Source organism: Armigeres subalbatus, chromosome 3 (assembly GCF_024139115.2).
Source record: "Armigeres subalbatus isolate Guangzhou_Male chromosome 3, GZ_Asu_2, whole genome shotgun sequence".
In the NCBI taxonomy this organism is placed as follows: Eukaryota; Metazoa; Arthropoda; class Insecta; order Diptera; family Culicidae; genus Armigeres; species Armigeres subalbatus.
In genome coordinates this window covers 175,541,543-175,555,844 of record NC_085141.1, presented here as the reverse complement: position 1 = coordinate 175,555,844, position 14,302 = coordinate 175,541,543, and the positions used below count along the sequence as shown (strand labels likewise).

The following is a 14,302-nucleotide window of genomic DNA, read 5'->3' as shown; positions in this document are numbered from 1 at the left end:
CCAACGTAAAAAGCAATGATTAATGTGTTTCCTTCTGGATGGTGAATGTGATCCCTTCTTTAAAAATAGACGTTTGCTCGGAATAAGGCATCGGTGGATGTTTGTCCTTCTTTAGAAATAGACGTTTGCCCGGAATATGGCGATTATGGATTCGCTCCCTTTTCCAAAATCAGTCAATGTTTTCAAATGAAATCTGCCTTCTTTTGATCAAATGATGAAGTATCGATAAGATAACGCAATTATCCTGTTGACCAATTGGTTTATTCATTTTCCGATTGTGAAAAAAAAAACTGCGAATCAAACTGGCAATTCCGAGCAAGGCCGGGTACATAAAGCTAGTATACAAATAAAAAAAACTACAAAGGTTAAAATATACGAGGTTTCCCGTAGCTTGAAGAAAGGTATTTTCTTTAAAGAAAGATCAGTAATCACGTTGCGAAAATTTTGACCATTTCATCGCCCCTCCCCGCTATCTTACACTTTTTGTATGAATCATCTAAAAACTCTTTGAATCGTTATACATCTCGCAACCCTCCCAGCTCAGCGTTGCGTAATTTATGGATGTTTCTTTTGATTAAATGATTATCATTTAGATGAAATTGTGTTTTCGGACTATGTTGAGGTGTAAAAGAATACCAAATACAATTTTATTATTTCGTTTCAGTTCTTTGTTCGCTATGTCCTTTCTAACGCCAAACTACTTATCTTTAAAGGGAGAATTTGTGATAATTTTCGATTTCTGTCCTTTTTTTCTTTGTTGTGGACCTGTACGCTGTGGGACTAGTCTTATTTCGGCTGGAGATACAGGTTTGACAACAGAACTTAAAGGTTCACATGCGTACTCTTGCCCCACCCGTTACTGCGTACTTTTACCCCACAGCTCCAAAATTTATGCAGTTAATGGTTTTGACTTCTTGGAAAACCAACTGAATTAATGTTCTGCACCACAAAGTACTCTATACAATAGGTTATCGAAATGGTACAATGTTCACCTGATTGAACGTATAGATGGTATTGGAATACTAGTTGCGAAAACACAATTATTTTTAGCAAAATGACCAGAAAATTAACTATGTTCATATCTCCCTTGTTGTTTATTCAAATCGTTTACAATTACACATGACAATAGTTGGTCAGAATACCTATCAAACTGATGCAGTGCTGCTAGTTTATCTTTTTTTATAACTTCAAAAAATCGAAAACGTACTCTTACCCCACGCGCACTCTTGCCCCACTCTACTCTAATAGCGTCTGAAAAAATCGTTTGAGAAAAAAGTAATTTTACCATTACAAACATTTTGGGTTCAAAACTTGAAATGGTATTTTGTCACACAGGATAAATTATTGCATTTAAAATCTGTGAAAAATGGCGGGTATGAAATCACACAATCACACCCTTAGTGAAAACAAAATGGCGTTTATCGTCTTCAAGCACTTACATATGCCTTTGCACAAAAAAAACAAATGGCGAATGTTGTTAAAAATCATGTTCTAATCGTAAATAAAAAAACGTTTGATCAGGTTGGGTCACAGAAAAATCCAATCTTCGATCAGGTTGGTGCGTTCTGCAATGAACGTTTGATCCGGTTGGGTCGCAGAAAAATCGAATCCTCGATCGGGTTGGTGCGTTCTGCAACGAACGTTTGATCCGGTTGGGTCACAGAAAAATAAAATCCAATCCTTGATCGGGTTGGTGCGTTCTGCAATGAACGTTCGATCCGGTTGGGTCGCAAAAAAAAAAATCCAATCCCCGATTGGGTTGGTGCGTTCTGCAATGAACGTTCGATCCGGTTGGGTCACAAAAAAAATCCAATCCTCGATCGGGTTGGTGCGTTCTGCAATGAACGTTCGATCCGGTTGGGTCGCAGAAAAATCCAATCCCCGATTGGGTTGGTGCGTTCTGCAGTGAACGTTCGATCCGGTTGGGTCGCAGAGTAAATTCCAATCCTTGATCGGGTTGGTGCGTTCTGAAATGAACGTTCGATCCGATTGGGTCGCAGAAAAAAATCCAATCTTCAATCAGGTTGGTGCGTTCTGCAATGAACGTTCGATCCGGTTGAGTCACAAAGTAAATTCCAATCCTCGATCGGGTTGGTGCGTTCTGCAATGAACGTTCGATCCGGTTGGGTCGCAGAAAAATTCAATCTTTGATCAGGTTGATGCGTTCTGCAATGAACGTTTGATCCGGTTGGGTCGCAGAAAAATCCAATCTTCAAACAGGTTGGTGCGTTCTGCAATGAACGTTCGATCCGGTTGGGTCGCAGAAAAATCCAATCTTTGATCAGGTTGCGTTCTGCAATGAACGTACGATCCAGTTGGGTCGCAGAAAAATCCAATCCTTGATCGGGTTGGTCCGTTCTACAATGAAAGTTCGATCCGGTCGGTTCAGAATGAAGTCCAATACTCGAAAGAATATCAAACAAAGAAAATATTTTTTGTATTAAATATCTGCAGTGCATGCAATAACTAACGCTAACGTATTTGCGTATTCTTACGTTTTGTTATAACAGGAAGACTACCAGAGCCTCAAAAAGAGATGCAGAAGAAATTGCTAAGGAGCTTGAAGACGAAAGAAATCTGAATTCTACTTTGCGGTCGAAACTGAAGAAAGTCCGATCCGACAAGAAGCGGCTTCAACATGCATTTGGAGATGGTAGTTTCGTACGTTCGCATTCTACTATGCATGAGGAAAACTCGGCGGGCGATCGAAATTCCGTGTTGATGGCATCTATGAGCAATCTATCATTTGCTTCGCTTCAAGTTCCAGTTTTGAGACAGTTGTGTTAAAGTGTAGTTCGTATTGAGAAAGTGTGCTCAAAAGTTTGAGCCAAGGCGACTAAATAATTCCACAATAATGGAGAGATCCGACACATTTATTTTAGTTAAATGCACTTGGATTATTTATTATATTACGTAGATTTTGGAATATACACGTTGTTATGCATATTTTCCCCATCGATTTTTCACGCTGTTTATCTAAATCGCCAAGAAATACGTGAAAACTTAAGAAAAATCGTTTTTGAGCGGATTTCGGGATAATTAGAGATTGCATATTGTCTGAAAACTATAAAAGTAGGTATACTAATGACATTTTTTCCTTCAAGATACAATAATGAAACATTTATTCTCTTCCCGTAGAAAAATAATAACAAATATAATTGAAAACTTTCAGCAAGAAATGACTCTCGAACAACATTCGAAAGCTATAAAGTATCCATAATGCTAAAACATCTCGTTATTCTTGTACCTCCTCGAGCATACTCGAACGATGCGTCGTTTTCGAGATCGAATAAAAGATATTTTAGTTACTAGATAAATATTGTCGCTGTCGTCGCTGTCCGGAATATCTTTTGCTGGCGAGGATAGGGGAGCTAAATGTCAAAGAAGGAAAATCCATACGATTTGACAGGTACAGGGGATGGACAAAATAATTAGGATAGGCAAATTTTGGGTAAAATTAGATGTGTTGTAACTATCTTAGTTATCATCCGATTTTGACAATTCAGGCATGCCCGAACTAGAAAATTAATGCAGTTTGACGGTATGTCCATGGAACCGACTATGGCCACCGGATTCCGGAGATATTCCGGGTTTTTCGGAGGTAGGTTCAAAACCGTAAATTTGAGGTGGATATTAGGTGAAGTTGTGGTTAAAAATAGAATAATATTAGTAACCACAAGTGAAGTAGGGCTCTTGCTGATTGGAACCATATATTGAGATTTGGAATCGGACCAGAATCAAGTGAGATATGGCCATTTCTTTAAAATCTGTTCCGATCGATACTTATCAAAGGGGTCAGGCCACAACTTCATTTGAATCTCGCTTTTTGATAGATCGTCCACTATGATTTTATTCTAGAAGGCCTCTAATGTGTCCAGAATGAAAAACCAATTGAATAAACGGATCCGGGAGTCGCTGGGATGTCCCCGGGGAACCTGTGAATGGGGACATTTAAGTTTTAGCACCAAAATCAGTCATTCGACGGTTCTTTTTTCATGGTTTTCGATCAGGAAGCGAAGTATGCATATAAAATGGTCCATTGACGGCTCTGACCGCTTCCAGGACCTACGGATTGGCCCCGGGGAACCTGTTGAATAGGACATTTTAGTTTTACCACCAAAACCAGTCGTTCGACGGCTCTTTTTTCATGGTTTTCGATCAGGAAGCGAAGTATGAATATAAAATAATCAATTTACGGTTCTGAACGCTTCCAGGACCTGGATTGACCCCAGGGAACCTGTGGAAGGGACATTTTAGTTTTAGCACCAAAACCAGTCGTTCGACGGTTCTTTTTCATGGTATTCGATCAGGAAGTGAAGTATGAATATAAAATGGTCAATTTACGGTTCTGACCGCTTCCAGGACCTACGGATTGGCCCCGGTGAACCTGTGGAAGGGGACATTTTAGTTTTACCACCAAAACCAGTCGTTCGTCGGCTCTTTTTTCATGGTTTTCGATCAGGAAGCGAAGTATGAATATAAAATGGTCAATTTACGGTTCTGACCGCTTCCAGGACCTACAGATTGACCCCGGGGAACCTGTGGAAGGGGACATTTTAGTTTTACCACCAAAATCAGTCATTCGACGGCTCTTTTTCATGGTTTTCGATCAGGAAGCGAAGTATGAATATAAAATGGTCAATTTACGGTTCTGACCGCTTCCAGGACCTACGGATTGGCCACAGGGAACCTGTGGAAGGGACATTTTAGTTTTACCACCAAAATCAGTCATTCGACGGCTCTTTTTCATGGTTTTCGATCAGGAAGCGAAGTATGAATATAAAATGGACGCTTTACGGTTCTGACCGCTTCCAGGACCTACGGATTGGCCCCAGGGAACATGTGGAAGAGGACATTTTAGTTTGAGCATCAAAATCAGTCATTCGACGGCTCTTTTTCATGGTTTTCGATCAGGAAGCGAAGCATGAATATAAAATGGTCAATTGACGGCTCTGACCGCCTCCAGGATCTGCGGATTGGCCCCAGGAACCTGTTGAAGGGACATTTTAGTTTTACCACCAAAATCAGTCGTTCGACGGCTCTTTTCATGGTTTTTCGATCAGAAGAAGTATGAATATAAAATGGTCCATTGACGGCTCTTACCGCTCCAGGACCTACAGATTGGCCCCAGTGAACCTGTGGAAGGGGACATTTTAGTTTTACCACCAAAACCAGTCGTTCGTCCGCTCTTTTTTCATGGTTTTCGATCAGGAAACGAAGTATGAATATAAAATGGTCCATTGATTTTGGTGCTAAAACTAAAATGTCCCCTTCCACAGGTTGAACCAATCCATGAATCTGGAATCCTTCTGATCGAAGCCATGAAAAAAACTTTCATGATTGGTTGATGCTAAAAAATCCATTCAGAAACTGTCAAGTCAGTAAAAATTCATTTGAAAGATGCTAAAACAAATATCCCATTCTGATTCCCCAGGGTTATCCAACGACTCCAGGATTCGTTTATTCAATTGGTTTTTCATTCTGGACACAATAGAGGCCATCTAGAATAAAATCATAGTGGACGATCTATCAAAAGCGAGATTCAAATGAAGTTGTGGCTGACCCTTTGATAAGTATCGATCGGAACCGATTTTAAGGAAATGGCCATATCTCACTTGATGCTGGTCCGATTCCAAATCTTAATATATGGTTCCAATCAGCAAGAGCCCTACTTCATTTGTGGTTACTAATATTATTCAATTTTTAACTACAACTTCTCCTAATATCCACCTCAAATTTACGGTTTTGAACCTACCTCCGAAAAACCCGGAATATCTCCGGAATCCGGTGGCCATAGTCGGTTCCATGGACATACCGTCAAACTGCATTAATTTTCTAGTTCGGGCATGCCTGAATTGTCAAAATCGGATGATAACTAAGGTAGATACAATACATCTAATTTTACCTAAAATTTGCCTATCCTAGTTATTTTGTCCATCCCCTGTATGTACCACACATGTTTCGGACAGCAGAACAAAAGGAACCGAAGCGACAATCTTTATCTAGTAACTAAAATATCTTTTGATCGAATCGAAAGCCGTAATGCCAAATATGTTCGACTCGATAGAATTACGTTCGAATCGAGATGCGCAATGCCACCCCAGGCTTCCATTTATTTCGACTGCTTGCATGACTGCTGCGACTATTTAGAGTGCTCCCAAGTACTCATTTTCTCGAGCAAGCTTCTCTTTCATCGCCTTTCATCTTTCATTTTCTCTTGCTGAAGCCTTCCCATTTTCACCGCGTCGTTCGTCCTCCAGCAATTGGAGATCCCTAGCGATTTGTGCTCTCCGTGAGCTTGAAATGCTAATTCGCCCGGTCGTGGAATTAACGGCGGGTGGTGGCACTTTCGGTGAACATTTTGCACAGGTAAATTCGTTCGAACGCTGCTGCATTCACTTTCGCGTACTATAAATGGAACCAGTGCTTGCAATGTTCGCACTGTACCATATACAATTCCGCGTTGTTGTTTCACACATTCGTATTCGTCACCGTGCTCGATCGATGTCATTCAGCGAGGACTCAAATGGTTGTTCACTGTTGTTGTGCACTTGTTCATCGCCACAGGGAGGTTGAGAACCACTGTTTCTATCACCTTGGGTAGCTCGAGTTTACGATCGGGTCTGATGTGTGACTACTTTCTGCATATTGATGCCACAATTCTTTGAGGATGTTCCAGTTGAAACTTGTCGGAGTTCCTTGAAGCCACTTCACCAATAATGTTCCCGGTGTTGAAAGCTCAAAGCTGTAAAGTTTATTGATTACATAAATTGCATGATAGAATAACAATTTAATTCACTCACAATTGGTCTCGTACTAGGTACTATTAATCAATTTTAGGAACAAATTTAGTAATGAATTATAGCTGTTGAAGTTTTTATCTGTAAATAGTGTTTCAAATTTCTCGATCTCGCTGACAACCAGTTGACCGTTGCGTTTGGTCACTCATTTGTATTCGATACGTTATCAGCTTCGGGGGCAGGCCAATAGATACACTCGCAACATTAATAATGTATAAAATTTTGACGTAAAAGGAAGGCCGTAAATCGAAGTGATGTATGAAGAAATGCCGTAAAAAGAGGCATTACTTTCTAAAAAATATGTAGAAATATCATTACGTCACGAACACGTCGGTATTCACCAGAGTGCAGCACAGAAGCTTTGCCAAGTTGAATTGAAACAGGATATCAAACTTTTTGCCTTTCTCGTATACTTAGTATACGTAAAGGCTGTATAATCACTTCAAAGCCGAACTTTTGATGGAAGGCTCGGAGATCCAAATTGAGGTGATGTCTGTTTGTATGTATGTACAAAATTTTGTAGACACACTTTTTGGAACCTTTCATTGTCCGATTTACTCACAACAAGTTCCATTCGACAGGGAATTCTGTTCCATTGTTTGCTATTGAAAACAGGCCAAACCGGACTAAAGGCTCAGAATTTATAGAGATGAGTGACGTTTAGCGCTCGCACACTAATGTGCAATTCGTCATGTGTAAAAACATGTTTGTTTTCCTTCTGCTCATAACCTCAAAAATGATCGGGTCATCACAATGATTTCAAAAGAGTCAAAAAATATATGGAAATATAGGGGAACTGTTCCGTTTTCCATCTCACTGTACATATATTCATCTCATCGCGAAACAAAGAAATTCCGCACCAAATTCGTCGCTTCTTTTTGCTAACATGCATGCTCACTGCTGAAAAAAATCTCAAAAATAATAAACAAACAAAATGCCTTTTCATTGCTTTGTTTTTCGTGAGACCAATATCGGAGCTATGAGATGAAGTCCAGGAGCAGTAACCCCACTAATTTTTACCCAATCTTTGCTGAGTTGCACCATCTAGGAGTGTTTGTTTTCCTTTTATCGCCACTCACACATTTGGACGTGAGAATCTCAATGGCTAAAATATTATTTTTATACACAAAACACGCTAAATACTCTTACTCATTTTTTTTATTTATCACAATAAAGGTACCAGCACCGCCAGGTGTATTAATCAGGGTTTTTCCTTAAATATTTTGACCTTCTTTAAAATCTTCATCATATGGTCCAACACCCCCCAAGAACCTGCGGATATACACGTTGGGCATCACATTATTTTGTATATGAAAGTTTACGAATATATCCTGATGATTTTTTCGGAGCAAATTCTGTGCTAATTCCAGCGATGCAATCTTGATTATTTTTGGTAACTTCAACTAAGTTTTTTTGCTCTTAACAAACGCCCATCGAATGGTTCCCAAAAATCTTAGAATTAATTGCAATTTCGAAAAAACAACAAATTGGAACAACTCATCAATCCTAGACCCCCGGTTGTCGTCTTTGTCAAGCTTCCGATCAAAAGAGCCCAAATTGATTCTCGATGGCAATAAACCAATATTTGCTTGGATCTACCATGGATGGGTTTGGTGAAGCCAAATCATACTTACTTTATCATTCGACACACTTGCGTCGAGAAGAGACAGTAGATGAGTGGGTTGGCAGCCGAATTGAGCGGCGCCAGGCTTTGGATAAACGTTGCAATCGCAATATTGGTTTGCGTGTCCGGAATCTGCCCAAATACTTGCAACAGGTCGAACACGATGTACGGCGACCAGCAGAGGACGAATACTATCACTATCACAATAGTCATCTTGACTGTTTTTACTTTTGCCTTTGGAATGATGCCCCTGGAGCTCGCTCGTCTGCTAGCCAAATCTGCAATTCCATTTCGGGTTCGATCTGCAATAAGATTTAAAGAGGGATTGGAAATCGGTGAGTGAGCACACACACAGCACAGGAAATAATTGCACTCCAGGCCAGGAGCTGCGAAAGGGTCATACCGATTGGTCCCATAATTGCTCCCTTGGCCCAAATTGTCTTGACGATGATTGCATAACATGCTGAGATGATCAGTGCTGGCAGGACAAAGAGGGAACTGGCCACCCAGCACATGTACACTTGCCACCGCCAGGCCTCGCCCAGGTCAATCCAGCACTGCTTCCTTCCTGGAAATGGAGAAGCCATCAGAGAAAGTACAAAACGGAAATGGAAATAAGCTCATCACGATGAAATGTAATTTCTTCGTTGCATCCGCTGATTAAGTGCACTTACCCTGTATGGATTTCTCTTGATAGAGATAGAAAATTGGAAGTGAGAAGAGAGCACTTAAACTCCACGCTGCTGCTACCAATCGTCGCGCGCGATGCCCTAAAAGAATAAAAGACATTGAAAGATCAACTTGAGACACTTCCACATAATTCTGACAATTTCTTGAAATTCTCAATAGCAGAACTATATTATAGTTATTGTGAAGTGTTTCTGAAACTTTATCCATTGATTGACTATTGACTTGAAATAAATTACCAGTCATGCTGTTGAGACATTTTCAAAGAAAAATTCGCATGAATTTAGGTGTTAAGAAGGATCATTTATTCATTTAATTCCAAACCCTAAAAAGCCAACTTACAGCAACCGGAGAAGTTCATCGGATGCGTGATGGCATCGTATCGGTCGATGCTGAGAGCCACCAGGACATATGTGGACGCGTATGTTACGCTGGCTTGGGCGAAGCGAATGGCCTTGCAAGCAACGTTTCCGGCCTTCCAGGATACCGTCATCCGCCAAATAATATCCGTCAGGACGCTGAGCAAACCCACGCATAAATCTGAAATGGGGCGGAGGGAAGACGGGAGAAGCAATCATGTAAAACAAATGCCGATGGTTTGCTCAAATAACGATGCGTTGGGATGAAAATCCATGTGCGAAAATAACAATAACAATGATAATAATGGAAGATTTGAATATACATCCCGACCCGCACGTAAAAGATGATTGAAAATATTTTATGGCGTTTTGTTTTTCTTTTTTAATTGGTTCTAACAGGGAGACCTTCACAATGCGATACGTACCATCCGTTTCTAGGAAACTGGCTAGGAAAATTCCATTGAAATTTTATTTTCTGAGATCATTATAATTCTTATTCTTAAACTTCTGAACAATCTGCGGTTATTGTAACTAAAATTCTATACATAGGTAAAAAAGTGTAAAACAACACCACATCAAATTGTTCCATAATCAGAAATAACCACACGTCAATGCACAACATAACTTTCTTCATCAAAATAACTACCATAAAAAAAAAATCTGTGTCATTTTTTAGCTCATTGCAAAAATCGGGGACCGTCACGAAAATATGATAGACTTTAAATTTTAATATCTCATTTTTTTGGACCATTCGATCAAGGATGAGTCAACGCTTCTTTGTATTTATTTGGAAATACAGATTTTTAACTATTTATCATCGATAATTGATAAAAAGTTTAGAAATAGGTAAACCAACCAATCACGTACATGCATCACTAGCACAGACATCAACAAATAATCACTTGCGGGTTTGGATCTAATCCTCAGTTTGAACAAGATTTCACGAAGAGCGGACGCATCAAAGCGATCGCAGCGGAGTGAACACAGCATGACTGTGGCGCTGGTAACATTTTCAACGGAAATCCATCGCATTGGTGGAGGTCCTCGGTGCAACACACCGAGATCATTCAACCTCAACGAACCAGCATTTTATATGGAGAAAGGGTTGACTAGAAAAATAGCACTGTTGCGATCCCGTGCCGCCAGTGGCGATGCTTTTATTACATTATTGGGAAAGCGCATTGGAGAAAGAAAATTGATTCTTCTCAGGACTAGCGTTTTCTGAACAGAAGGGTCTAATTGTGAAAATGGTATGTTTCGGTCAAGGATGTTAACGATCATTCAGTAATTTGCGTTCGATCATTTAGTCGTTTCTCATTCCAGAAGCTGAATTTCAAAATGTGTTGTATGGTGGACTTCTAGTGCGAAGGTTTTTCTACAACTCTGCCTAATGGTTCATGGTTTGAATTCCACTAGTAACGGAGTTATAGCTATAGTTTCAGTAACTTAGACTAAATGATAACAAAATTCCATTCATATAGTTTTAGTTACTGTAACTAACGCTCTACCTCAGTCATTAGTTGAATTCTAATAACGTCATTAGGCAAAGTTGTAGCAAAACCTTCGTACTAGAAGTCCACCATACAACACATTTTGAAATTAAGCTTCTGGAATGTGTTATTGACAAACTACTAAATGATCGAACGCAAATTACTGAATGATCGTTAACATCCTTGGTTTCAGTGGCATCGGCGTTTGGCGTGGAAGCTTGGTTTCTGTTAGTGATTCAATCCATTCAAATTTACGGGCTTAATTTATTGAATACAAGAAAGCTGCTTTTTGGCGCGCGACCCATTTTGATCGGGATTCCGCAAAGAGTGGTTTAACCATTTATATTGCAGTGGCAAATGTATTGCCACCAACTAATTATATGTTTTTCTGTTTATTAACAAGAGCTCTACTTATTATTTCCCATGTAGTGGCTATATTTACTACCTAGTAATCTCCCAAATGAATTTAAGAATTGAAATGTGAATTTGAGAATAGTTTTTTCCCGAACAGATGGTAAGTTTCGAGTGGAAGATGGATTTTCAGTTATATTTTGTTGAAAACTGACGACAAGTGTTTTTCTCGTTCGTTCGCTGTTTACGTTTTCGCTTCGTCGCGTTGGCGTTATTTTCTCCTGGACCCGTCATGGGAGACTCGGTGGCCGATTCGGTCGCTGGAAAACTGCTCTTGGAGGCACGGATAACCTTTCCAAGCAGCTTTTGCAGAGCAACGTGCTCTCTCCGTTGCCACTTGATGACGCCGGCAATCCGCCGAAAAAGAGGAAGTAGCAGCAATCGCAGCTGCCGCAGGTGCAATCGGAGCGGAAGGAGAAGTGCCCGCCCGTGTTTGTCAAGGGCGATCCATCGGATTTGCGCCCAAAAATTCGCCAGCTAATTGCTAAAGGGCTGAAATGTACTTTTCAGCAGCGAGGACGTGAAAGTGTTGCCGGCGAACAAGGACCATCATCAATCACAAGTATGAGTACTACACTCATGGCCACCCCGGCACGAAGCCGCTTAAGGCTTTGCTGCGAGGACACCACGACATGAAGGAGGAAGAGCTCCAAGCAGAGCTTGAAAGTTGCGGACTAAGGCCAGTAGCCGTGCACAAGATCGCTCGTCACGACAAGACGAGGCGATATCGCGACCAGCTTTACCTGATCCATCTGGAGCACGGCTCCACTACCTGGAAGGACCTGAAGCTGGTTGGCGTTATAAATTACACCGTCATTGACTGGGAGCGATATCATCCAGTGCACCGAGATGTCACGCAATGCACCAACTGCTTCAATTTCGGGCACGGCACCAGGAACTGCCGCACGAAGCCGCGCTGCAACAAGTGTGGAGAACGCCATCCGACTGACGAGTGCGACAAAATGGAGATGGCCGATCCCAAGTGCGCCAACTGTGGCGACAAACATCAGGCCACCACCAAGGGCTGCCCAAAGCCCTAAGTCCAGCGTACTGGACTGCCTAAACTTAAGGCACGCTGCAATCGAATCACAAACATTATCCAGGCCAGAATGATGGACCTCAAAAATAACGATTTTTCGAATAAGATCCGCACTCTCACAGATTATGCTAAGCCGTTCTGGAAAATTACCAAAATACTAAAATCCAAGCCTCGGCCCATTCCACCTTTGATCCCACTATTTAATAATGGCTCTAAGGATCGCTTCATAACTCCTGCAGAGAAGGTCGCTGAAATAGGTCGTCACTTCGTCAGCTCACACAATCTTGGGCAGAACATCGTCAGTCCACACGAAGCAGCCGTCAACGAGCATGCTAACAACATCCATTTGATTCCCAACGACTTCTCGGAGGAGTTGGAGATCTCAGCTGGCGAATTGACGGCCTATATCAAATCATCGAAGAACATGAAGGCCCCAGGTTTCGATAGCATCCTGAATCTCGAGCTCAAACACATGAGTGCTCCGTTCTTTGAGCACCTCTCGCTGATCTTTAATCAGTGTCTCCGGCTCAGCTACTTCCCATCATCCTGGAAGTCAGCGAAAGTCATCCCCATCCGGAAGCCTGGGAAGGATCCTTCCTCCCCCAGAAGTTATCGTCCCATCAGCCTTCTCTCAGGGTTATCCAAGCTATTCGAAAAAGCTATTCTTCACCGGTTACTTGAGTCTGCCGAAAATCTCAACATCTTGCTCGAGGAACAGTTTAATTTCCGACGTGGTCGGTGAACTGTACACCAACTGACCCGAGTTACCATCGTCCTCAGACGGAACAAGTTTGTCTCAAAAACATCTGCCATGGCCTTACTCGATGTCGAGAAGGCATTTGACAATGTATGGCATGATGGCCTGGTGTACAAACTACAACGCTACAATCTTCCCAGCCACCTGGTGAAAATCATCAACAGTTACCTGTTGTTGGCCTACCCCATTAGGCCAGCGCGCACACCTATGACTGTGGGTCCTATATTGCTTGCAATCCTGCAAGCAAGACGCGGCCATGACGGAACGGATGACAGGGAGACAAAACAGAACAAACAAAAGGGAAAATCTTTGATATAGCTGACGAACGAAAACGCAGTACTAATTATATCCTAAAAAAGCCTTAAAAATAGTGTAAAATTATCTAAAATTAAACTTAAGTCTAGTGAACTGGAATATTAAATTAGTGCCTACTATCTACATGCTGGATTGGTGAAAATATTTACATAAAACTTTAATATTTGGTGTAAAAAACTATCCTTATATACTAGGTAACCTAAATCTCGTCACGTCTCTCTTGAACTATTACCAGAATACGGACTGCCACTATTTTTTGCTCTACTGATACGAACACAATACAAACGGGAACTAAACGTGAGTAGATTAAATGTTCGATTTCACTATTAAAAACTAATAGAAGCAATATGCGTACATGGCTTCAGGGTTCACCAAACCCATCTCGCGGAGCATTGTAAATTATGTACATATAGTTATAAATTTGTTTTAGAATTATGAATCATTATGAATTATTATTATATATTCCCGATAGGAAAATTATATTCTCCCTCAAACAACGGATCAAGTGTTTGTCATTTCCGCGTCGGAGAATCATAATTACGGAAATATTCCCCCCGTTGGATATAATCCAACATAATATAATTTTCGTTTATCACACGAAACTAAACGTTCGCGAGCATGTCAAGTCGTGGTGCAAAGTCCGACGGAAAAAGTAGTAAGCCGAGTGGTAGAAGTGATCGGAAGAAGCCGAAAGATGATCAAGTAGTTAGTGAAGTGACCTGTGAAAAGGAAGGTGATGATGTGGTGGTGGTGGTGGACGAATCGGACAAAACCGTCGATGGATACTCCTGCAAGAGTTGTAGAGGACCGGATACGGAAG

The 14,302-nt window shown here is 41.1% G+C and overlaps 1 protein-coding gene across 1 annotated transcript in view; it reads right to left on the bottom strand.

Annotated features, from left to right (window-relative positions):
* Positions 1–14,302, bottom strand: part of LOC134220474 (cardioacceleratory peptide receptor-like) — a 271,750-nt gene that overhangs the window by 21,054 nt on the left and 236,394 nt on the right. The window contains exons 5-8 of the mRNA XM_062699527.1: positions 9,454–9,651; positions 9,099–9,194; positions 8,828–8,992; positions 8,435–8,726 (exon numbers count right to left, since the gene is read on the bottom strand). Coding sequence (XP_062555511.1) covers positions 8,435–8,726; positions 8,828–8,992; positions 9,099–9,194; positions 9,454–9,651 — 751 coding nt within the window. The remainder of the gene's footprint in view (positions 1–8,434; positions 8,727–8,827; positions 8,993–9,098; positions 9,195–9,453; positions 9,652–14,302) is intronic.